We start from the raw sequence: 27,239 nt of genomic DNA, 5'->3' as shown, positions 1-27,239 counted from the left end.
CTTATTGAATGATTGCGAATTATGTATGTACAGTGTCATTAATATTCGGTTTTTATTCTTAAACATACTTTTGTTGGTTTTTTCGTAGTAAAATTTGAATTTAGGTTTATTATTTGGTTATTTTATAAATAAGTATATTATTCCTTAAATATTTTATTAAAAAAATGTTTGCAATCACTTAACTGCATTAAAATATACGATAAACAACGCAAAAAGGACACATGTAAGCGCTTCATTAATATCCGGTTTTTTGTTTTCTTTGCTGAGTTTGACATTTGCTCCGATAAACAGTTTGTCTATTCAAGAGTACCGTTAAAATAAAATGTTGACTAGACGTTTGCATACATTTTTAAAACAATTAAGAGTAAGATAGTTAGGTTTTATTTAAAAAGTTAATCACAGGGCGCAAAGGAAAAAATGCAAGCCTTGAAAAAAGAAACCTTGTTATTTTTCACCATAATAAAGGTGAAACATACAAACAAAATTGCTGATATTTAAGACATGAAGCCAAACAATGTCGATGATATTGTTACAGGTATAAAAGAGAAGGAAGGATCGAACCAAAGAAGTAGATGGGTCAACCAAAAAAAGTTAACAACGAAGAAGAACGGCTTATAGTAAAAAAAATTAAAGCAAATCCTCGTTTAAGTGCACCAAGTGATAAAAAATTCGGATCAAATTTGCGAGGTAACACAAAAATAAGAATGCAACTTGGTAGGATGATGTAATATTTGCTGACGAGAGTAAGTACAACCTCTTTGGATCGAATGAAAGAATTATGGTGTGGCGCAAGACAAATGAAGGCCTTAAAAGGATGAACACAAAGCAAACAGTGAAGCATGAAGGCGGGCGCATCATGGTTGGGGGGTTTATTTCAGCAAGAGGCATGGGAAATTTAGTATTCATCAACTATATATTAAAAAAGGGATACTATTTGAAGATCCTAAAAGAAAATTTAAGTGCTGAGAAAATGGGCATTTTATGGAATTTCAAATTTTACCAGGAGAACGCCCGAAGCACAAGGCGTATGTTTTAAGGGAATGGCTTGTGCATAACTCTCCAAAAGTTATACCAACACTTCCACAATGTCCAGACCTTAACCCAATCGAGAATTTGTGGGATGAATTGGACCGTCGAGTTCGCGAAAACCCTGTCTCTTCAGTAAGCGCACTAAAGCAACGGCTTCAAGAAGAATGAAGCAAAATAGACATTGAATACCTTCAAACAATTATAAAAAAACATCCCGAAGCGACTAGACGTAGTTTAATCCAATCGAGGGTATCCAACAAAATATTATAATCAATGGTAAGAAAGATTAATTAAAAAGTTAATATACATATGTAAGTATGTAAAAAAAACGAATATTAATGAAGTGCAATAAGAAGATTTGAAAATGAAAATCGCATTGAAAATATGCCGAGAAACACCACACTCGACATTTTCAACACTTATCATAAGCGTATTACGAATATCATGCGTGAAAAAAAAAATACCCGAAATAGTGCACTAAAACTGGCTGAAAGTTTGCGTTAGGAGCTAAAGAAGGAATTTTCAACATAAAATCTGAGGAACTTCAATTGCGAACAAGGTTTTAGCGGTCGAGTTACCCGGAAAAAATCTTTCATTAACAGAGTTAAACGACTCAACTTCGTAAAAGAGCATCAATCCAAGGATTTCTGGCAAGGGAATTCTGGAAAAAGTATTTTTTGTAGTTGAATCAAAATTTAATATCTTTATGTCAGATGGACGGCAAAAGGTATGGCGAAAACCAAGTACCGAGCTCCTTCCAAAAATACTTTAGCAATATTGAAGCATGATGGTATATCGGTGATGGTTTCGGAATTGTTTTTCTGCAGTTGGGGTATAGCTGCTTCATATTATAGAAGGAATTGGATCACATAACCAATTCACTTTTTACCAGGACCCAAAGGATAAAGCTTACTCGTAAAATACCCGCATGTGGCTGCTTTATAATTGCGCTATAGAGTTATGGAAACGCAACACCAGGCAGCGGATATTTACCTAATCAAAAATGTATGGGACCATTAAGACCAGGAAGTGATCTGAAATTTCTGCGGAAAAAATAAACAAAAATTGTCCAATCATTACGAAAAAAGGATTAAGAACATGATACAAAATAAGGGATATGCCACAAAGTACTAAAATGTTGTCAAGCTTCTGTCCACACATTTTAAATTATGTTAAGGTCCGGGGAATATGGTGGCCAAGGCAGCAAGTAGATGTTTTGGTTTGCAATGAAGGATTTTACCTCTCGGGCTGTGTGAAAAATCCATGAAATTGGTCCAAAAAGCTCGGTAATTTTGGAGAATACTGATTCCAGCAGGCTTTGTAAGTTTTTGCAGTCATTTTACTATCTTGGACTACCAAGTCTATAGTGCCATAAAACGAAATTGAGCCCCAGACCATAACGCCTCCTTCTTTGCTATGGTGACGGTTTAAAAACCGCTCCTCTTTCCTCATGTCACCTCATGTCATAATTATAATCATCTGGCCCATATAGGTTAAATTTTTTTTCGTCGGAAAAAATAACCTTCCGCCAATCATTTGTAGTCATTGATTTCTGCACATCCCAGCTCAAGTGATCTTTCACAAAACACAAGCGTTGCTTCTTCCTTGCTTTATTAAGTGGTGTTTTTTTAAGCTTCAGGCGCTTTATGTGTTTAGCATTGCGGATCGTGCGTTTGACAGTCGATAAGCTGGCCTTAAAATTAGCTTTATCCCTAATTTAAGCTGCCGATAAAGATAAATTTGACGCTATTCTAAGTATATTTCGCGTTTCGCGAAGTGTTAAGGCAAAGGAAGTGTTTCCTTTATAACTTTTTAGATACGACGATGGATTTTTTAAATAGTTCCTGACACAATGATCGCTTCGATTTATTTTTGGGGCATGAAAGACCTTCGGAGTAATAAACATCTATTCTTGCCATTTACTCCACTGTCAAACATTTTTTCTTGCCCATTTTTATTACAACTCAATAAACAACAATTAATTTATGAAATGCACCGTTTATACCGAAAATAAAATGAATTCACTTCACAAGACAACGTTTATATGTTCACTGCTTCTAATCTTATGACCCGATTTATTTTCGCATATTTTCGACTCAATCGACAATTTGTCATAAAAGATTCTTTAGCTAATTCTCTAATATCCCCAAATTTTACATTTTGTTGTTAAAAAAGTTGTCTTTCATTTACTATAGTTGTTTTTTTCTAATCCACCATGTAACGGGAGAAATATCGATTTTACTTCTCAAAAATGCCTGCTTCTAACCTTATGACTCGCAGTGTATATTTGTCAGTAACGTTTGTATAGACAAAGTGCATCAGGATATCGTCTGAAACCCATCCCTATCCCTATTTCCCTGAATCTCATTTCTCGGACTCATAAACTCATAACATGTTTGTTAAGAGCAGTCATAGTGACCTTAGTGGACGTAAAATAAAAAGCCATTTTTATTTTTTCGACGAGTTTTATATTGTAGAAAATGTAATTAATTAAAAATCTTTTTATTTAAATACATTCGAAATTAATACTGTTATTTACACACAATGGATTTTCTTTGTTCTTAAACGCTTTTTAACGTATTTCCATAACCAAAACAGTCACTACCAAAAAGATTCCACACAATTATTTATAAGGACTATTGTGATTTAAAGTTCCCTCGGAATTTTTCTTTTAGATGGGATTTAAGATTTGGCACTGTTAGTTGTAATCTTAAGTTCTTATGAACACCCTTTTCACCTTGAAATTTGATTTCCGATATCAATACGTTCCAAGGTTTATTTTGATATTATCCATGTTCCAAATTTTCAAAAATGGAACAAATTGCAAAGAAAATTTTATTCCCAATAGCACCTCTATTTTATGATAACATATTTTGCAAGTACATTTCATTAAGACCTAACTGGCTCAAAATCACCAAGATTGCAAATTTCAAAATTGATTTTATGACAAAAAAAATTGTTGCATAATGTGTATATAAATAAACTTTGACATGGCAGTGCACAGAATGCTATACATTTTTATTTAATATTGCTTAGTACTAAATACCTTACAGAAACCATCAATTCGGGATAGTTTTTCCAAGTTTGATACAATCAACAAAAGAAAAACAAAGCACATAATTTAAGCTTTGTTTAATAACATGGGTATATTATGTATCTACAGTGAGTGTCATTAATATTCGGTTTTTATCATGCAATTTCTTTTTTCAAATTTTCCACTTATAAACATTATTATAATTTTTAGTATCAGCTTACTTTATTTATGAATGAATATATTCTTTACAATTGATCAAAAATTATTCGCCATTTACCATCCTCCGCTAAGATTATTAGATGTAAACGCATAAAGGCTGAATGTAAACGCTCCATTGATATTCGGTTTTTTCTTCCTCTGCTTGTTTTGACATTTCTTAAGACTAACGGTTTGTTTTTTTTTAATGTAAAATTAAACCAAACTAGTCTGTAGGTTTTCTGCGTACATTTGTAAAGTAATTAGAAGTCAAACATTATAGAATTATTCAATAAATAAAACATGGGTCGTAAAGGACAAAATTCGAGTCTTGAAACAAAAAAACTTGTGATTATTCAACACAAAAAAGGTGAAACTTACAAGAAAATTGCAGAGTTATTAAATATGAGCCAGGGATATAGTCCGGAGATACAAAAATGAAGAAAGAATCGAGCCAAAGAAGCAGTTGGGCCAACCAAAAAAACTTACGGCGCAAGAAGAACGGCTTATAGTACGAAAGATCAAAGCTAATTCTCCTTTAAGTGCCCCAAAAATAGTTGAAGAAGTCAGAATTGAATGCAAAAAGCAAATATCTGCATCACCCATTCGTCGTACCATCAAAGCATATGGCTACAATGGTCGTGTTGGATGCAAGGATGCAAATTGGTGGGACGACGTTATTTTTGCCGATGAGAGAAGTTTAATCTCTTTGGTTCAGACGGAAGGGTTATGGTTTGGCGGAAACCTAACGAAGAGCTAAAGGCAAAAAAATTAAAACCAACTGTCAAACATGTTTTGATTGTTGTTTTCTTGTTTTTATTGACGGCATTATGAATAAAGAACAATATTTGAGAATTTTGAGAGAAAATTTTAGACAAAGTGCTGAGAGAATGGGTGTTTTGTACAGTTTCAAGTTTTACCATGACAACGATCCGAAACATAAGGCTCATGTTGTTAGAGAGTGGCTACTCTATAACTGTCCAAAAGTTATCCAAACGCCTGCGCAATCCCCAGACTTAAACCCCATTGAAAATTTGTGGGATAAATTGGATCGAAGAGTTCGCGAAAACCCCGTTACTTCAATAAGTGGACTTAAAATTCGACTCCAAGAAGAATGGAACAAGATGAGTGTTGAATATCTTTCCAAAATTATAAAAAAACATGCTTCAAAGACTTCAAGGAGTCATATCAAATCAAGGTTATCCGACAAAATATTAAATCATTTCTTAAAAAATGAATTTCTTAACGATGCATTTGCGTTTTTAGAAAAAACCGAATATTAATGAACTATGTTTTTTTAAAGTTTTGTTCCTTTTCTATTTTTTTATATTAATTAAATATTAATGGCAGTCACTTTATATTAAATAAGTCATAATGAAAACAATACATACAAAATCTTCCACAAGGAAAATACGTCAAATCAAGTCCGGGAACGTTCCCGAATCTGTTCACGTTATGACGATTTCAAATAAGAGCGCCCTTTGATTATACGGCGGCCATCTTAAATGCGATCTGACTTTGTCAATAGGAATATATTTGAAGTTTCTTTTTTATTTCGAGTCGTAAAAAAGAATTTCATCAATAATTAAATGTAATAAATTCGTTTACGAATTGACATATTATTGATGTACGCTTTACGAATAATGAACAGAAAGGTACTTAACATTTAGATATAATTTATTTGACGAAAAATACTCTGACATCCGGTTTTGTTATTGTTCTCTTCCTCGAATGACGTATAACACCGCATGGCTGCATTTACTTAAAATTATTTTTGATCGATTATCGATATGTTTACTGAAATGACTTGTGTGGTATCGGACAAACTATTTTTGCATTTTTATAGCTAATAATAAATAATCTTTTAGTACCCTTTCTAAAACTAGATTTTGTATAAAAAATACGTTGTATTAAGTAATGACCGGCCTTAAATACCTTACATTTTTCAATAATATTTTGGACCTGTTGTTAAAGATTGTATATTTGGACGCGTTATCGAAATGATTTTCTATGCGTGTATATTGATTTCATTTAAAATTTACTTTATTAATAAATTATATTGATTGATGGACACACAAAACAGGTTAGTTTTAGTATTTTATTATTTTTTTTCTCAATTAAGTCAAGATTTAAGACATTTAATTGCTAGCAATTCTGCACCTTGGTGATTTTGAGCCAACTACTCACCATACAATAGCAAAATGCAGAGGTCATTGGCATCAACCGAATTATAAGTGGAATAAATAAAGGTCAATTACCTGTTTAGATAGTTAAATAAACGCACTGAACTTTCCCGATAGCTTTAAACAAAGGTAAGTAAGAGTAGCCTCAGGTAGACAAGTCTTTGTATACAAATTGTAATTACCTTCAATTCAATTCTGGATTTTTTTATTACAAAATATTGTAATAAATATAATGTCTTAGAAAAATAAGATTAATTGTAAACATTCTTTTTGTTTCGAATGTATCCACCCCAACGACCCACAACAATCCCATATTTCTAGATTCCAGAACACAATAAATAGAAAAACAAGACGGATAATAGACATACAACCAAATTAGCATATCCTGGTTTGCGGGCTCTGTGGGATTGTGGGTGCTTCAGGAAAAGCTTCAATGACAGCACACTTGAAATCGGGGCAAGTTAAATAGTGCCAAGAGAATATACAAACATACATAGATGTGCACATAGAAAAGATGATAAATATTATGATAATACGATTAGTAAATAGCTTTAATGTGATTCTATCATCGCTTTGAATACTTGTCAAATGGTGTTTAAGAACTGAGGTTGCGTTAAATGAGGGGAGGAACATTATTCGGTTGAAATAGTAAGAGTGGGAGGATTTTGACGTTATAGTTAAAAAACAAATTGAGTACAAAACTCTTGACCTCATTGCATTTTGCAGAAATATAATATGACTGATTTTCTGCAGTTGGTCACATTGCGCATTAACGAAGTGAAATAAGGTCAAATTATTTAAAAAAAAAATCACTTTAATTTATGACCTTAATGAATTTAGCGTTAAAAATTATTATATTTAACGAAAACTTGGCTAAGATAGCTTGACTTCAGAAGTATGTAACTTTTTAATTGTATAGTAAAACTTTCATTTTTTCAGCAAAGTCTTCTAAAATGTTGTTTTAAACCCTGGTTTGCTTTTACAAGCAGAGATAAAATCATTATTTTAAAAAAATAGAAAATAATTGATGTTCGCATTTAAAATCACCTCATAAAAGCTCACCAAAGTCAATTTAATTCCATATAAATCAATCAATCAATCAAAATCATCATCAATGTTTAAATTGCATCAACAATCAAGTAATGGTCTGATTTTATCATTTTGAAGTAAATATCGGAAAATATCCCGCTGATAAGCTCACGCTGTGAGCAATTAGTGTGACATGCATTCAACAGGCATGATGCCAGAGCTTCTGTGTTACTACCTTACGTAATGGCATAAGCGATATTGGTAAACTCAAGTAAAGTACACATTACGTTCCCCTTATATGGATTTAGTCTCATAATTACAGTTTATTATGATGTATGAATGGAATGCGTTAAAAAACAATTATACATTGTATTTTCTAATAAATGACAAGTTTTAAAATAACAAATTCAAAACATTGGTTTATAATTGTTGCATTTAGATAATTATAAGCATTGTTCAAAATTAATCTCTTCTCTCGTTGAGAACGGACGTGTTTCTTAAGGTGTCTTGGGGTTCTTACATAAACTGTTCTTTAATCGAAAAATCGTTGAGTAGTTCTGCATTTGGAATCATGTGTGTTTCCCATTGCGGAAAAAACGAATCTATTACTGTTGATATTATTTAGTTTTGTTAGTAAAAATGGACGAACTGGGCTTATTTTGCAAGAAAAAAAACAATAGAAAAGAGATTTATGTTTTGCTATGTTTCCAAAAAAGGTTTATCTCAGTTTAGAATAGATAAATCTCAGCTCGATTCAGGTATATAAAGAATTAAAGCGAGCTTCAAGCTCGCTTCAACACCACATGTTAATGTAGTAGTCTACGAACAAAGCCCTTTTTTGAAGTTTTTTATTATTATTTTGACAGATCTTCTTTCAGTGGTACCAATTTTTTAATACAAAAATCTTTCCACTGCGGATCGTTTTGTTGGAAATTTCTCACTTTACTATATATGAAATGCGAACAAAACACACGTATTGTGTAAATGTTCAGCTCGCTGAAATAGAGTACTTGTCTGAAAATGGCAAATCTTATCGATGTGATAAATGCCGCATGACGCGCGCCGCCGCACAGTGGTACGAGAGCGCAAAAAAGTCTTTTTAAGAAGTTATATTTATCCTTTTAAATTTTATGTTTAAGTACTCTTATATAACCCGAGCGTATGATTTAAAAGTATTTTTCAACATATATATTGTATGTTCTGATTTACAAGCCCTCAAAGTTGAAAAATAATTTTACTCAAATCGCGAACCGTATTTTCAACAAATTTTGAGATGTTTTTTTCCGAAGTTCCTTTAAATAAATTCTCTAGCTTCTTAAATAATTTAATTGGTGTATTTTCGATTATCTAAAATAAAAAAAAAATGATTATTTATAAAAGATACCTTCTATAAGTAGTCTGAAGCTTAAGTACTAGGAAAAAATGTGTTTTTTTAACTTTTTGATTTCAAAAAAAAGCTCCAAAAGACTCCAAGAAAGTAAGTATGCCAGCATATGCTCCATGCATTTATGTAAAAGCACAGAAAAAATCAGCTGCAGATACGTGCAGATGTGGAAGTTATGATCAAAAATGTTTCACTGAATCGGATTTCAAAAAACTGCGTTTTGACGGTGGTGTTTACCAAAAAGTTTGATTTCTTCGTTATTAATTGTCAGAATGAACTGGTTAAGCCCATTATTTTAAGAAAAAATGTCAAACTTTATTTTAAAAATAAAACAAAATTAATACATTGACACAGGTCTGAGAATTTCGATTTTTGCGAAACCATTTATTTCTGCCCGGAAAATTTTTTCAACTTTGAACTCAATTTTCTTGGAAAGAACACATGAAAAGCAATATAGTTTTATGATATTTTAAATTATATGATAGAGCTTAAAAAAAATAAAGAAAAGGATTAGGGATAATCCTTTATTTTTTTAGTTTTTTGCTAAAAGTAGGGCAGGTAGAAATAAAAAAGGTGTTATTTTTAAAGTTTTATTGCTTTGTTGTTTTTTGTGTATTGCGTAATTTTGTATTACCTGTCTTATTAGAATAAAATCTCTTACTTAAAGCTATATATATAAAAGATTAAATTAAAAAAAAGTCAGTATTGTGTTATTGACCATTTGTGCAAGGTGTTTAAGAAAAATGTTTACTCTGATCAATCAATAAGTGAAAGTGAAGTGAAATATAATAACAAATATACATATAGTGAATAGTGAATTCAATACATTAAAATGCATTCAATCGAAATTCCTTATTCGGTGTTGTGTAGCGAACTTATCACTAAGGGACATGATGTTCAAAATCTTCTACCATATTTTGAAAGGGAATACCCCAACTTAATTTCTGAGCAAATAGAAACTGTGCTGTCAGAATTAAATAAACGTTTTGTGCCTCATTTTTTGAGTCGATGGAACGCAGTTCATAGAAAAAAAAGTCATTTTGAAAAAAAATACACTCATTGGCTCGAAGGAGTTTTCGAAGTAGAACTAACCCAAAGTGTATTGGCCGAAACGTCAACTAATATGGGAAGACCACGAAAGAGTTTTGACGAATGCTGTGATCGAGCTAAAAGGTATAAGAGGGACGAAATTAGAAATATATTTCCTCAAGAAGAGATAAACTATGCAGCAACATCAGAGAGCTTTTCCTGCTCACAATTTGATCCGGATAAGGCTCTTGCATTATTTATACAAGCAGAATTGTCGAAACGCCAATATGAAGTATTAAGACATGCCCTAAAAGATGAAGGACATGATGTTTTTCCACCTTATATTAAATTACTAGAAGCAAAAAAAAAGTGCTATCCTTTAGATATAAGCATTACGGAAAGCTCATCAAGTGTGCCACTACAAAAATTGTTAGACCACACTGCAACAAGGTTATTAGAAGGAAAGACATCAGAGGAGATAACCAGAATTGAAGGACAGTCTTTAACATTGTACACTAAATGGGGATGTGATGGTGCCTCTGGACAGCCACAATACAGTCAAACATTTGACAATGAAGAAACTTCGGACGCTAATATGTTTATGACATCTTTGGTACCAATGCAAATGGCTATGGAGGATAACAGGGATATTATTGTGTGGAACAACGATCGACCATCCTCTACAAGATACTGCAGAGCCATCCAAATTTTCTTTTGTTAAAGAAACTGCAGAAATCATACGAAACGAGAAACAAAGAATAGATACGGAAATCAGTAATTTAACTCAGACGATAATTCAAATAGGCGAACGTCAGTTTACAATCAAACACGAACTCATGTTCACAATGCTGGAGGGGAAGACAGCTCAATCTATAACAGAAACTCCTGCAGCTTCTTCCTGTTTCATATGTGGAACTACAACTTCTGGAATGAATAAATTGACAAATATAAGAACCAAAGCTGTAAACAGGGAAGCTTTGAAAATGGGAATGTCTCCTCTTCACGCTCGGATAAAATTTATGGAGTGTATCCTCCATGTTGCCTACAATTTGCCATTTAAAGCATGGAGAACCAACAATGAGACCCCATATTAGAAATGCTCAGAAGAAGAAAATTCAGCAGGAGTTTCGTGAAAAACTGGGCATCATTGTCGATCTTGTAAAACAAGGTACGGGGACAAGTAATGATGGCAACACCTCCAGAAGATTTTTTGCAAATCCAACCATGACTTCAGAAATCACTGGAGTTAGTGAATCCCTAATTCGGCGGTTTGCTGTTGTCCTTGAAGTAATAACGTCAAATGAAAAATTAGATTTAAAAAAAGTGCAGCTTACATGTGGGAAACTGCTGAACTGTTTGTTGAGAAATATAAATGGTACAATATGCCAGCAACCGTACATAAGATTTTGATCCATGGAGAAGAAATAATTAAAAGCTGTGCATTTCCTGTTGGATCGCTCTCCGGAATGCCGAAATAAGGATTATAAAGCCTACCGCAGGTTTCATTCGAGAAAATGCAGTCGAATTGCGACGAATGAAGATGTGATGCATCACATACTCATATCCTCAGATCCAATAATAACAGGTTTAAGGCCACAGGCAAAAAAGAAAATACTTCCAATCAGCGCAGACGCTAAAAATCTCATTTTAGCGTCATAAAATTACTACTTCATAATTGTTTTTTATTTATTTTTTGTATGTATTTATCTATTTATTTATTTAATTTTATAATATACATAGTTAGTAATAATATTTTGTTCAAAATAAAAAGTTAAGATTTTACTAAAAAAAACTTTTATTTACTAAAAAAAACTTTTATAATATAACATCAAAAGCCTCAAATTTTAGAAAAATGTCAGTAACTTTTTTTCTAATAATTTTTTCTTGACCAAATTTTGACCAAACGTTTATAAGACTACTCTTAACATGTGTGTAAAATTTCATTAAAATACGTTTAATAATTCAGATTTAACAGACTTTTTTCCGCTCTCCCATACAAAAATCAAAAACCCTCAAATTTTAGAAAAATGCCAATAACTTTTTTCAAATAATTTTTTCTTGACCAAATTTTGACCAAGCATGTATAAAACTAATCATGTGTTTTAAATTTCATTAAAATTCGTTTAATAGTTTAGACTTTACAAATATTTTTCCGCTCTCCCATACAAAAATTAAAAACCCTCAAATTTTAGAAAAATGTCAAAAACTTTGTTTATAATTACTTTTTTCAACCAAATTTTGACCAAATATGTATAAGACTAATCTTAACATGTATCCCAAATTTCATTTAAATCTGTTGAACCGTTCAGATTTTACAGACTTTTTTCCGCTCTCCCATACAAACCGAACCACTGTGCGCCGCGCCGTTCGGCTTTCGCTCCAGCAACAACAACCCTTTATCAAATCTCACATCCAATTGCGAGCCCATCGAAATCAACAACAACTGCAACGTTTTCCTCTTCCTGCAACCTAATACAAGAAGTTCTACCTTCGAGCATACTCGTATATACCACACAATGCACTGATACAATCGCTCACTCATCTTCGGTCAATGACTCAATTACCTTACAAAATTCTTTTTATGAAATTTCAAGCTTGACAAAAATTAATACTGATTTTCTTTGCACAATGCAACAGCTAAAAGATGAAAACAAATCATTGCGCGATAGTTCCATTATTCAAAAAAGGAAGTAAAACAGATAAAGGAAATTATAGACCAATAACTTTGTTGCCTTCAATATCGAAATTGTTTGAGAAGGTAATTAAAAGAAGAATTTTGTTTACCTTAATAAAATAAACTTTTTGAGTCCATTCCAATTTGGATTCAGGGCTGGGCTCTTCTAGAATTTTGCTGCATTTTACAAGAAGGTTTAGATGCTAAGAAAAAGTGTGCTGGACTATTCGTGGATATTACTAAAGTCTTTGACATGGTGAACCATAACATACTCTTGGATAAACTGTATAAAATTGGTTTTCGTGGATTCATCTGGAAATGACTGGAGTCTTATCTAAAAATTAGATCACACAATGTAAAAGTTGGGTGCAATACAAGTTCCTCTAATAATAGTCTTTTGGGAGTCCCACAGAGATCCGTGCTGGGACCAATTTTATTTATGGTTTCACTTCTTTTCCGAGGTAAAGTCAGAGCCTTTGCCGATGACCTTGGAATTGCATACTGTAGCAATAGTCCTTTGAATCTAATTTCAGATATTAACTATGATGTTCACTTGCTAAGATTTTGGTTTGCTTAACATGAGTTAATTGTGAGCAGCAAAACAAAGTTATTGTTTTTCAGCCTAAGAGGTAGTATCTCTCCCCACATACCAATAATTTTTCATTCTCACGATTGCCTCAGTCATAAGTTACTTTATGGTGAGTGTAATAATACTCAATAATACCATCCCAACGTTAAATGCAGCGGTAGCTGTTTTGAAATTGAAATAGTTGAAGACTTTAAGTAACTCGGCATCTATATTGATCAAAACCTTAACTGGGACAAGCACATTTCTATTTTAAAAAAAACTATCTTCTCTCATCCACCCGTTGTTTCTTCCACCTGAAAAAACCTTGCTCTTCAATTTTGTTGAAGATGGTTTATTTTGGCATTTTTCATTCCAAGTTGCAATATGGAATACCCTGTTGGGGCGGTGCATATGTCAACAAACTACAACAACTCACCGTTATTCAAAAATCAGTTATACGTAACGTTTGTAAAACCCATCGTTTAACACCATCAATGGAACTTTTTAGGTCTTTAAAAATTCTTCCCGTTAGACGTTAATATTTTTTTAAAGTTTTAAAAGTTTTTTTTAAAAGAGCTGGATTTTTGGAAAATCCGATTTCCGACACACGAAGTCTTAGAAGTAATTCCTCCTATATAGTAAATATCCCATATTTTCGTACGACAAGCTACAGGAACTCCTATTCCATTGCTTCCTGAAAACTTTTTAACACGCTTCCTATAGAAGGTCGTAAAATAAGAAATATTGGGGCGTTTTTAAAAGAAATGAAGTGTGTATTCGAGCGCAATGTAATATATGAATTCATTAATAAGAATAAAGAAATTATCTATCTATCTATCTATCTATCTATATCTGTTCACATTAGCATTTAAAGAATTTAAATAAATAAAAATATGTGGCGTTGGCTTAGAATGTAACAGTTTTGTTCAAATGTGTTTAAAAACAAAATTATGTCATGTTTAAGTTTTTCTTGTTACTAGTCTTACAGTTTTTTTTATTCTTGAAGAATTATTAATCAAAAAGTTAAGAAGGAATTAGCAGCGTTTCACTGACTAATAGTTCTTATTTACTTAGATTTTTGGTCAAAAATTATGTATGTATATTTAACTTTCACTGTGTAAAATCAAAATTCCATATCTTACTATAGGGAGCTTAAAGATTCATAATTTTAATTTGATGATTGAGTCATTTTTCGAACGTTAACTCTAATTCAATAATAAACATCACCATAGTGCCAATTTTTAAAAATTCTGATGACATCATGGTGACTTTTTTTACGATGGAGATGATGAATGTTTTTCGTTGGAAAAAATATGTAAATATTATTATTATTATTATAATTATTATTTTGTCTGCCCACAACTCACCTCAGCAACAATTTGAGAAAGCATCCGAATCCCCTACATGTCGCAACTTCGGCAGTGTATGTGATGGTCATCTTGCTCTTGTTGTTTTTTGTAACTTGTTAAATTTTTTAATTAGCACTTTTGTTGAATAATTTAGTATCAGCATATATTTTCATAATAATATAATTGTATACTATGTAGAGTTTTTTAAGCATATATTATTGAATATCACAAAGTTTTGTTTTAACACAGCACATAAATCAGTCAGCGGATGTTATTGGTAGAGTCTGAAAGAAAGAAGAACAAAATAATAAAAATGGGTTCATAAAAGATTATGTCTGTTTTTAATCTACAGTGATTTCAAATCAAGTATTTTGCAGAATTTATAATGGTTAAATTAATAATAAAAAAAATACACTAAGTGAATACTAAGTGTCCTCGAAGCTACTTTACAGATTGGAAGGAAAGTTTTCTCCGAATTTTGGGGGCTCATCGACAATTTGGTCAGATCTTCAATTGAATTGAATGTCTTTTTTCTGATACTACAGGCTATTAATAAGTTTTAATGGATTCGTGGAGCTATACTCAACATTTATCATTAACCGGTTGTGGTTATATACATATATACAGTATTGTGCAAAACCTAAGCAACCATTTTGTTTTTACATTTCAAAATTGGTTTTTCGATTCTTTCGATATTAAATAAATTATGCAATTTATGCGATATTATAGGTTTATGTTCATATATTGTATTTTGATCTTTTTTATAAAAATATACATTCTCAAATAAAAAAAAATTGTTAAATTTTAATGTGCAAAAGTAACTTCGTTTCCACTGTAAGAGAATTTTTGATAACGGGACTTTTACAGTAAAATTTGGCATATAATGCAATCAACAAGAGTGTAACAAATATCATTCCTTAGTTTGGATCGATTAAGGCCCAGCTTCGGTTTGTTTTTCGATATGTCCCGAAATAAGTACGATTTCAACTTTAAAATCAAAATAATTAATGAGTATAATCGTGGGGCATCAAAAATTTCAATTTCCAAGAAATATAACATTAATATTAATTAATATAATTAATCGACCGCGTAAAACAACAAGAAGAACCGATAGACAAATTTATAACATAATAAAAAAAAAACGTTCATCAGCTCAAAGGAAGTAGTACACTCATTAAATCTTAATATTGATGCAAGCACTGTGCGAAGACGTGCTCTAGAAAATGATCTTCGAAGTTACAGGCCATGCAAACAACCGATGCTTACCAAAATAACATTTCAAAAAAAGGTTGTGTTTCAGTCTTATGATATTAACTCAACTTAAGTATTAAATTAAACTTTTAACTTATTTAAAATAATTAGATTAGATTTTGCAAAAAAGTATCACCAAGAAATGGGAAACGGTACTTTTCAGCGATGAATCAAAGTTTAATTTGATACAGCCAGATGGAATATGTCACGTGTGAAGAGGTAAGGGTCAACGGCTCAATCCAAGATACTGCAATGTCACAGTAAAACATGGGGGTGGCAGTTTGATGATTTGGGCCTGTTTCTCAGGATATGGACAAGGTCCTTTGCATCAAATTGAAGGAATAATGGACAAATTCGAATATAAACGTATCCTGGAAACGCAGATGTTACCTTCGATGGGTGTTTCAACACGACAACGACCCGAAACACACATCGAAGCTGGTTAAAAAGTGGATTGAAGACAATGGGATTCAAGTTCTGGATTGGCCGGCACAATCACCAGACTTGAATCCCATTGAAAATCTTTTTGGGATTCTCAAAAAACGAGTCGCTGGGCAACGCTTCCAATCCAAGGCGGTACTCTTTAAATCTTTACAAGAACAATGGAAAAACATACCACGAGATGTCATCTCTAATTTAATAGCTTCCATGGCGAGAAGATGTGTCGAAGTCCTAAGAAATAAGGGAAACTACACAAAGTATTGAAAAAGTTGCTAATGTTTTGCACATACGAAATCGTTGAATTTTTTGTTATTTTATTTTTAGAAAATGTTTATAATGTTATTATTTTTATATAAATATAAAAACACGATACATACAAAATATCATAAATTGCGTTATTTTTTTATTATCCAAAGCATATGGGAAAAACAAAATTGAAATGCAAAGTCGAAATGGTTGCTTAGGTTTTGCACAATACTGTATAGTATATATAGAAACATGCCTGACGGTATAATAAATGAAATGCAGGTTTAAAAATATACCGTACGATGATTCAGTTTCTTCTTGTATAAATTTACGCGCGTAATTTACATAAATTTATCAGATCACTTAGTAAATTGATTAACATATTGGGGCATATTTATAAAGAATTATTAAAGTCGTTATTTCTTGATCTGTAGTTTAAAAAATTTGCATGGCCAAAGCTGAAAATAAAAACGACCAATCGTACGAAAATAAGATGAAAATAATTTTCATCTGATGCGGTTTTTAACATCCCATAGGAAGTTATTGTAATCGGTCCGATTTGTAGAATTGAACATTTGAGTGGGAGTTTTTTTAACCGCAGTAATTTAAAAAAATTGTTTAACCCAAAATAACTAACGAATCAATAACGCTAGTTACTTGAATTAAATTTGGTATTATAAAATATATTGTAACGTGATAATAATTAACGAAAAAAATGGTTATATCTCTGAAATAATTGTATGCAACGAAGAATAATGGTAAAATTTTAAGAAAAATCGAATTTACAGTTTTTTTATAAAAATTAAAAAAAAAAAAATATTACTAAAAGTTGGTAATATCTCTTCAAAAATTAAAAAAAATGTTGCTTCAAACTAATTTCTTTTACAAATATAGTTTCCGACATTACGCAATTTTTTTTTATAAAAATCCAACAGTCAGTTCTTTAATAAAAAAGTAAATATACAAGAAATAGTACTTAAATGCTATTAAAATTGGTTTTCGACTAAAATATTTCATTAACAAAAATTGATATTGAAATTAAACTATTTCATCATATTCGAAATATTGTTAGTAATTTTTAAATTTGTAAAAATAATTCAACTGACAACCTTTTTAACAAAACACGAAAGCCCACAAACCATTTAAGCGAGACAAATCGGCAGACGGAAAGGGAAGCTATCAGTGTGGGTCGCATCTCAGCCTCTTCTTTTAGGATCACAATATGTTAACATTATGTCAGGAGATCGAATATTATCGCTTAGTAAAATTGAATTTAAAAAATGTTTTTGCAGCCCAAACGCTTTGTTCTTTTTATCATCTTGAAGCTCTTTGGCCAACATTATATTAATAAAGGTATCGAAAATAAGTCTATCTTTCGTTTTAAATTAATTAATTTAAAAAAAATCTCCACTAGGAAGCAGCTGAGGTGTGAGGAAGTGACATCAAGTTATAAACGAACTTACCTAAATTTCGAAAACAATATTTATTTAAAGCGTTTTTATGATAACCGACCTTTTCTCAAAATTCTGACATGTCCATTTTATCCGTAAGATTATGATCTTGAGATGTGATGATTTTGATATGTTGAGCCATCTGTCAATAAATTGTGAAATGAATGCATTCAGCGTGTGCAATTCATTGATCGTGCATTTGTTATGGGACGCATTCAATTAAATACATTTGGGTACCGTTAACAAATGAAAAGTGGTTTTGGCTTGCATTTTATTTTTGAGAATAGAGTCGAGTTTTTTTTCAATTTCTTAAAAAAGGGACCAAATGGAATAAGAAATGAACGAAAATTATGACCAAATTTGGTCGTAAACCAAACTGGCAACCTTGGCCCCAAGTTAAGGTTGCATTCTACAACAATATTATACTTCAAATGACAGGTCAAAGCTAAAAAATGCTGTTATATTTTCAAACTTGTTATTTTTTGCCTTCATTCCTCAAAAAAAGTAAGTAAAACAAAACTATATTAAAAAAAAAAAAAACATTTAAACAAAAAAACAACTAAAAACGTTTTATAATATTTTAGATGAACAACAAGCAAAATATTAAACGCGAACGGCAGAAAAACTGGTATTCAATTGCGGTATCAATCGACATTTTTCTGGACAGCAAGTTTACGTACAATTTATTTGATATGATTTACTTTTTCAGCTTTTCAATTCACAAACAAAAATCAAATGTGACATTTGGCTACTTAAACACAGCATTTGCTTTGTTTTTAGTTAAACCACAGGTTTAGCTCTAAACTTACATTTATTTATAAATAGCCTTAACTCTGGACTAGGGATGTTGCCAATATTCGCATCCGCAATTACAACAAGAAATCATATGCAATGGTCACAGATTTAAGGATATAAAAGCTCTTGCTAAGTGGCCAGAGGACACAGTTTATTTGTATATTTTAAGTGAAAAAGTGATACAGATACAGAACATAAATGCCGCCACCAACAAAAAGCAGCATCTGTATCTATTTTAAAATAAATCCAAACTATCCTGACAAGTCCGAATGCAAAATCATTAAACGTACTCACGAAAACGTTGCACGACTTCTTCGTTGAAAAACCACTTGAAATCAAAGCACCTATAAGAGTTTGTTTTATTTGAGAGCGCCAACAATGAAAATCTTTAAAACAAGAAAGAAGATGCAGGTATGATATTTTTTTATAAACATAAAATTCGTCCCTTCATTTTTTTCGTACAAAATTGTTTCTTATGTTCTTAAAACCATCTTTTTACTTTTTAGAAAAAATTGTAACACCTTTACAAGAAGCAAAGAAACAACCTTCGTTAGAGGAATCTTTGCAAAAGGCCAAAAATTGGATATTAGCAGCAACAACTCATATAAAATTGACAAAAATTATTGGAGAAATGATAGTGCTTCAGAATTTACCATTTAACTTTGTATACGGACTTGGATTTCGCCGTCTTATACAAGAACTAGCACCCAAATATAATTTTAGAGGATGAAACTTTTTTACTGATTTTATTTGCAATGAATTGTACGGAAAAGTTGCTGCTAAAGTCAAAGAATTGCTTGAAAAATATGACTACATGTCTATTACTTCTGATATTTAGACAAATCCCAGCTCAAGTGTTTCCTTACTAAGCTTAACTTGCTACGGAGTATCAGAAAACATCAATCGTATTAAAATGCGAGACGTTTGAGGATCGCCATACAGGTGACATCATTGTAGACAAATTCAACACAATGCTTTCCGAATGGAATATTTTGAAGGAAAAAGTGCACTGTATTATACGAGATGAAGGCTCCAATATGAAAAGATGTATGCGACTAGCATCATTGACTGATTTAGATTGCACTGTTCACAAGATGCAAATTTTAATTCGACATGGTTTACAATCGCAAGTAAAAATATGCAAGACATTAAGCAAAAATTGAAGAAAATTTCAACCCATTTCAACCATTCAACTATTGCTCAAAAACAGCTAGAAAAAATTCAGGACAGACTTAATCAACCACATCTTAAAGTACTCCAGGATTGTGTGACACGCTGGAATAGCACATTTTACATGTTTGAGCGTTTTTCCAAGATAAAAGATGCATTAAGTCGTTATGCCAATAACAACAATATTGAACCAATTTTGCCAGAAGAGTGGAAAATAATTGAAAGCTGGCTTGAACTACTCAAACCTTTTGAAGAAGCTACTCGTGAATTGAGCAGCTCTCAGGCACTTATATCATCTGTGAAACTTGATGAATACTTATCAAAACCATCGGACACTGATGCCATTCCGCTGGCAGCCTTAAATCTGAAAAAAAAAACATTTTTAAACAAAATGTTTATCTTTGCAAGACAACAATTTGTATGCGATTTCAACATACTTAGACTTATGTATGCTTATAGCGAGCACACATTTTCCAAACCCATCACCGAGGAAAGCATAAAAGATGTAGTTCTAAAGATGATAAATGATCCATTAAGCACCAGTTCTTCTACGTTGTCACCAAATGCAACTAATACAAACAAAGAAGAAAATGGATGAGACTTTACATTCGGAACCAGGAACGTCCGGTTCAGGTTACAAGGCTTGCTTCAGAAGCGATATGGCAATGATGCTAGATTCATCAACTGAAGACGAAGGTGAAGGAGAATCTGATTACGCTAGTCCCGAAGCACTTCTCCGAAGGGAGTTAGCATGTTACCGAAATAAAAAAGACTAGAATTGGACAATAATCCAATTCATTGGTGGAAAGTCCATCAAACAGACTTTAAAAGGCTCTCCAAAGTTGCACTGAGGTATTTATCACCTCCACCAGCCAGTGTTCTCAGCGAACAACTATTTAGTGAAGCTGGATTATTATACCATCCGCTAAGAAACAGATTACATTCTGAGAAGGCTGCAATCTTGCTTTCTATTAAATATAACTCACCCATTTTTAACTTCCCATAGGAAGTTATTGTAATGGGTCCGATTTGTCAAATTGAAAATTTTGACATTTCTCGACGTTTCAAGGTCCCTAGAGTCGAAATAAAAGATTTTTGGAAAGATGTCTGTGCGTGCGTGTGTACGTACGTTTGTACGTCCGTACGTCCGTACGTTCGCAACGTTTTTTTCGTCGTCCATAGCTCAAGAACCAGAAGAGATATCGACTTCAAATAAATTTTGTTATACAGATAAAAAGGCAGAAAGATGCAGAAAGGGCTCTCAAGAATATTGCGTGGGTGGTTTTTTTACTATAGCAGTTTGAAAAAAAGGTGAAAATTTTGGTTAACCCTAAATATCTTACGAACCAAAAACGCTAGAGACTTGAATTAAATTTTATATAATATATTGTAACGTGATATCAAAGAAGTATATTTTTTGAAAAAAATCCATTTAACGGTTTTTTTTATAAATCAATAAAACTGAAAAAAAAATTTGTCACCTCCAAAATTTTACGACTGAAATATAATTTCATCTCTAAAACAATTTTGTGCAACGAAGAATAATGTTTTTGACATCTGATAAAATTTTGAGAAAAATCTGATAGACAGTTTTTTTATAAAAAATAAAAATCTAAAAAAAACATTACTCAAAGTTGGTAAAAATTGAATATCGATTCAAATATCTTTTCAAAAACTTGAAATTCAGGCTTCAAACTTATTTTATCTTATAAGAAATATTGTGTTCAACATTCTGAAAAATGCTGAGAAAAATCGAATTGACAGTTTTTTTACGAAAAATAAAAACCTAAAAAAAAATGTATAAAAGGTGGTAAAAATTGATTTTCGACTCAAATATCTTTTCAAAACTTTGAGGTATTGGCTTTAATTTACTTTTATCTTTCAAAACATCTTGTTGTCAACATTCAGTTAAAGTTTGAAAAAAATCGAATAGACAGTTTTTTTACAAAAAATAAAAACCTAAAAAAAAAAACAATTTATAAAAGTGGGTAAAAATTGATTTTGACTCAAATATCTTTTCAAAACTTTGAGATATTGGCTTTAATTTACTTTTATCTTTCAAAACATCTTGTTGTCAACATTCAGTTGAAGTTTGAAAAAAATCGAATTGACAGTTTTTTTACAAAAAATAAAAACCTAAAAAAAAATAATTATAAAAGTGGGTAAAAATTGATTTTCGACTCAAATATGTTTTCAAAACTTTGAGATATTGGCTTTAATTTACTTTTATCTTTCAAAACATCTTGTTGTCAACATTCAGTTGAAGTTTGAAAAAAATCGAATTGACAGTTTTTTTACAAAAAATAAAAACCTAAAAAAAAATGTATAAAAGTTGGTTAAAATTGATTTTCGACTCAAATATCTTTTAAAAAATTTTAAATATTGGCTTCAAAGTAATTTTATCTCATAAGCAATATTGTTTTCAACATTTGGTAAAATTTTTAAAAAATCGAATTGACAGTTTTTTTTACAAAAAATAAAACTCTAAAAAAAACAATACTAAAACTTGGTAAAAAATTACTTTCGACTCAAATAGCTTTTCAAAACTTAAAAATATTGGCTTGAAACTTATTTTATTTCACAGAAAATATTGTTTTCCATATTCAGTAATTTTTATATAAAAATCCAACAGTCCGTTTTTTTCATAAAAAATAAAATCTACAAAAAATAGTACGCAAATTTGGTAAAAATTGATACGAGTACATATAGACAAACTTTTAAGCAAAACAAATCGACAGACGGGATGGGAAGTTATCAGTGTGGGTCGCATCCCAGCCTCTTTTTAAATTTCATTATTAAACGCAAGGATTTGATCAATAAAATGTTCCTTAATTTACGGACTTAAAATTGTTTTTATTTAATAAATTATAAAATCCGTATCCGCATCCGTGGATGTGAATCTCAAAAAATCCGCTTCCGCGGATGTCAAAATTTGTATGTGTACATCCGCAACAACCCTGCTCTAGACTTGTTTGTAACAACTTAGCAAGAGTTTAGCAAACATCTATGAATATGCCCCATTGTAAAGACTAAAAAACTTTAAAATCTTATTTTGAACAGTACTTTCTGCTATTTGGTCATTATCAGCATGTCGATGCCCAAGCAAATAAAAAAGTCTTGAGCAAGTAAAAGGGAGAATGTAAAAAAGATTGTTGTTAAGGGCCCCATCGCTTGATACTTTTTTGCAATTCTAAAGGAAAACCTTGTTTTCAAGATAAGATAATTTATTTCCATTGTTATTTATCACAACTGCAATTTTAAATCAGTTTCGTCGACTCGTCCACTTCAATTCAGCTTTTGAAGCTAAAAGTATCATGCGGTTATGTGTTCAATCTTCTTTACTACATACATGAGAAAGAACGACTTCACTTTTTTAATTGTTGGGACAATTTAGTCTAGAGATGTTTGTATTCCGACAATGGTGTTGAAATCTTCTTTTCAAAGATGTTGTTACTTAACCCTAGAAAGATAACCATATTTCATAGACCATAAGAGATACACATGATTTATACGTCGATTCGACGTAGGTCATCTTTCTAGGGTTAAATATATTTATTAGTATTCCATACATAAATCAAATAAGTATTTATTTTTGTATTCCACTAACTCGTGATTTGTCTTTACAAAAGCAAGGTCAAAGCGTGTCATCTGATTTTGGTAATAAATAAATTGACGATAAAAGTAAATAAGCGCCGAAAAAAACTAAGTCTTTAGTTGGGATTGGTTAAATTATTTCTTACTCAAACATTTAAATACTTCCTGCCATTTACCTTACAAATTTGTTAAAATTTCATTTAAATTTTTAAGAACCCATTGTCCATTTTTTAACTAAATTATATTGTAAGTCTGTTCGACTCTAACTCTTTGAAGTACATTGGGCAGCTTCAGACGACGTAAGGGACTTGGCTAGCTGCCAAAACATTACCTTTAATTAAAGCTACTTTAATGGAAAGTTGACTGGAAAGTTAGTCAAGAAAATTCTCCCTAACTATTAAGTCAAGTCTACTTCTATCAAATGACAGTTGATCATGTTTTTTCACTCAACTGAAAGCTGAACTTTTTTACTCTAAGATTTTTTATTTTCTGCACAACTTTATTTATTATTTCTGTAAAAGGGTTCCTTGTCAATTTGGAAAAGAAATAACTAGTATTTCTTTACAATTCAAAATACAAATCGTGGTGAACTTGTAGCTTGCCTGAGGAGTGTTTCGGAGACAGTCATTTTGTTGGTACTTTTTGTACTATGAACTTGTAGTAGAGGTTTGCGAAGTAAAGTTCTGAAATTGAAATTCGTGACACTTAAAAAACTAACTAGTTGCCTTGGTCAAAATTTACGTTGAAAAAATGAATTTGTCTGCAAATGAAGTAGTTTATGTTAGCCCATTCTTAAGGCCTAACTATAATAGACTTAACCAAGCTTAAGCCAGCTGAAGGGAACGAACCAATTCGCAGCCTTATATGTCACTAACCATAATAGATGTTCTGCTTTTGTTTTGTTAAATTTCGCTTACCTTCTCGCAATTACGCAAAAGCCATTTAAATGACTCGAGCTTAAGCAAATGTAAAATTTGCTTAAGGTACTTGAATCCATTATGGTTTCTTTTTGTTTTGACGATAACTTCTGATAACTTTTCGTTCGGTTTTGACATTAGCTTACTTTCGGTTAAGTCTTTTTTTTCGAATGTCGTAAGCTTTGTCAATCACAAGAATGTTTTTTTTTTAACTAAAAAAGGTTACTGACAAAATTTTCCAATAGTTTGGTTTTTATAGTTCAGTTAAGACAAAATCTCAAAACTGTCACCAACAACGTCGTTACTTATTTAAAAATGTTACGTTGATCCCAATTATGCAAGGAAAGGTTTTTGTCAGTGTTAATTGACCAAGACATTATGACAATAACCCATCAATATCTTGTGGTTTAGTAAAACTTTTTTTTGGAGCACTTGAAAGATAAGGTCTATCATGTCAATGCTTCAGATTAATTTTAGACCTTAAAAATGGAATTCGTGAATTTATTGAAGACAGATATCCGAAGTCATGGAAATATGATGCTGCAACCGTAGGCATAGCTGCCAAATTGCTGATATTGTTTTTCAATTTTAAATGGCTATATTCATTCTTTTAAATAAAATAAACAACATCCATTAATCGCTCTTTAAATGACACTGTTTTTTTTTTAAATATCATATTAAAACCTCTTATTTGAGACTCGTTATTTCTTTGATGTAAAGGTATTATGCAATCGTTCGATGTTCAAATAGTAGACATGTGCATTCAAGAGGACACAAGCGTCCTCAAAACCCACCTCTGTCTATCAACTCCCACTCTCACCTCCCCGTGGTGAACATCGGGTGCCTAGTACCCCAACTGGAGATTGTGTTCCAACCCCAGTGGAAAGTTTTGGGGGCAGTAAACGAGACAGGGGGGAGAGGTGTTTTCACTAATGCACCTCTCCTTATCCAGACGGCAGCGGAGGAATTCCCGAGATGGAATCAACGGTGGCGTCTACAGTTCTACTAAGGTTGAACTACTTATAGTGAACACCTTATAGGGCTTCTTCGAACCTCAGTATTGTTTTGCCCGACCCTGAAAAAAGGGGACCTTCTAAACTGCACCAACTATAGAGGAATCAGTCTACTTAGCATCGACTATATAATCCTCTCTCCCGTAATTTGTGAACGTCTAAGGCCAAACGTCAACAACCTGATAGGTCCTTATCAGTGTGATTTTAGACCAGGAAAGTCCACAGTCGATCAAATATTCACATTACGGCAGATCCTGGAAAAAACCCAAGAACACCAAATTGACACACACCATCTTTTCATCGATTTCAAGGCCGCATATCACAGCATCTACAGGGACGAGCTGTATAGAGACATGTCTAGTTTTGGCATCCCTGCCAAACTAGTCCGTTTGTGCAGGATGACCATGGAGAATTCACGCTGCTCCATAAAGGTTGGAACCAACTTAACAGAACCTTTCGATGTCAAAAAAGGTTTTAGACAAGGTGATGCGCTGTCATGTGATTTTTTTAACATCGTGCTTGAAATAATAGTGCGGAGATCACACGTCAACACTAGAGGCACTATCTTTCAAAAGTCTGTCGAATTACTAGCATATGCTGATGACATTGACATAATCGGAAGAACTCAGCGTGATGTCAATGGGGCTTTTGTGAGTATTGAGGCAGAGGCGGCAAAAATGGGTTTAACGGTTAATGAGGCAAAACAAAGTACATGCTGTCGTCAAGAAAGGACATACAACACCGACGTCTTGGTCAAAACGTCACCATCGACAGACGTAACTTTGAGGTAGTCAAGGACTTCGTCTACCTAGGTTCCGCTGTAAACGCAGAAAACAACACCAGCGCTGAGATCAAACGCAGAATAACTCTTGCTAACTGCTGTTTCTTTGGACTAAGAAAGCAATTGAGTGGTAAAGTCCTCTCTCGAGGAACCAAAATGTTGCTATATAAGACCCTTATCATCCCCGTCCTGCTATACGGTGCAGAAGCATGGACCATGACAAAAGCGGATGAAAGCACCTTGGGTCGTTTCGAGAGAAAAGTTCTTCATGTGATCTACGGTCCCGTATGCATCGAAGGGGAGTCGAGAAGAAGATGGAACGACGAGCTGTACGGGCTGTACAGCGACGTAGACTTAGCCAGAAGTGTAAAAGTCCAACGACTAAGATGGCTGGGTCACGTAGAGCGCATCATGGAAACCAATGTTCTACGGCTCGGAAAGTCTTCCAATCCACTCCCACAGGACAGCGCAGTAGAGGAAGACCACGGATCAAGTGGCACGCACAAGTGGAAAGTGACCTCACCCAACTTGGAGCGCGAAACTGGAGACATCTAGCTAGGGACCGAGCTAGATGGAAAGGAGTTGGGTGAGGCCCTAGTTCACACAGGACTGTAGCGCCACCTTAAGTAAGTAAGTAAGTATTATGCAATCGTTAACCCGAAAAAGTGAATGTAGTCACTGCTTTAGATAAGATTTTAAAAAATATAGAAATACTAGCTGACCCGACAAACGTTGTGTTGTAATATAAATAATTTCTAGAGAATATTTTAATAGAAATATAAAACTTATTGTAAGTTCGTAAGAATGTGGTATATAAGAGGGAGAGTTGCACTGTAAGCAACAGTGACAAAATATTAAAATAACAAACCAACAAACAAATTTTTATAATTATTATTGCTTATTATGACAATATTACAAAAAAACAATATCAATCCCTTAATGGAACAGAGGGTACAATATTTTTTGTGATCCCATCTTTCGCCAATACAAACAAACTGGATAATTTGTCAACTCGAGAGCACGCGACGTATAACTGTCCGTGTGAAAAAAAACATAAAGTGCTCAAATCTAAGCCTATAATTATGATAGTCATTGGAAATGTAAAT

General features: G+C 32.4%; 1 protein-coding gene across 7 annotated transcripts in view; it reads right to left on the bottom strand.

Annotated features, from left to right (window-relative positions):
- The window catches only part of LOC129942813 (bestrophin-4), a 75,515-nt gene that overhangs the window by 13,885 nt on the left and 34,391 nt on the right, over positions 1-27,239 (bottom strand). For all 7 annotated transcript variants that reach the window (XM_056051888.1, XM_056051887.1, XM_056051889.1 and 4 more), the window contains exon 2: positions 14,493-14,758. In XM_056051888.1, coding sequence (XP_055907863.1) covers positions 14,493-14,563 — 71 coding nt within the window. In that variant the 5' untranslated portion in view covers positions 14,564-14,758. The remainder of the gene's footprint in view (positions 1-14,492; positions 14,759-27,239) is intronic.

The sequence above is a fragment of the Eupeodes corollae genome, chromosome 1 (genome assembly GCF_945859685.1).
Source record: "Eupeodes corollae chromosome 1, idEupCoro1.1, whole genome shotgun sequence".
Lineage (NCBI taxonomy): Eukaryota > Metazoa > Arthropoda > Insecta > Diptera > Syrphidae > Eupeodes > Eupeodes corollae.
This window is presented reverse-complemented; position numbering and strand designations above follow the sequence as displayed.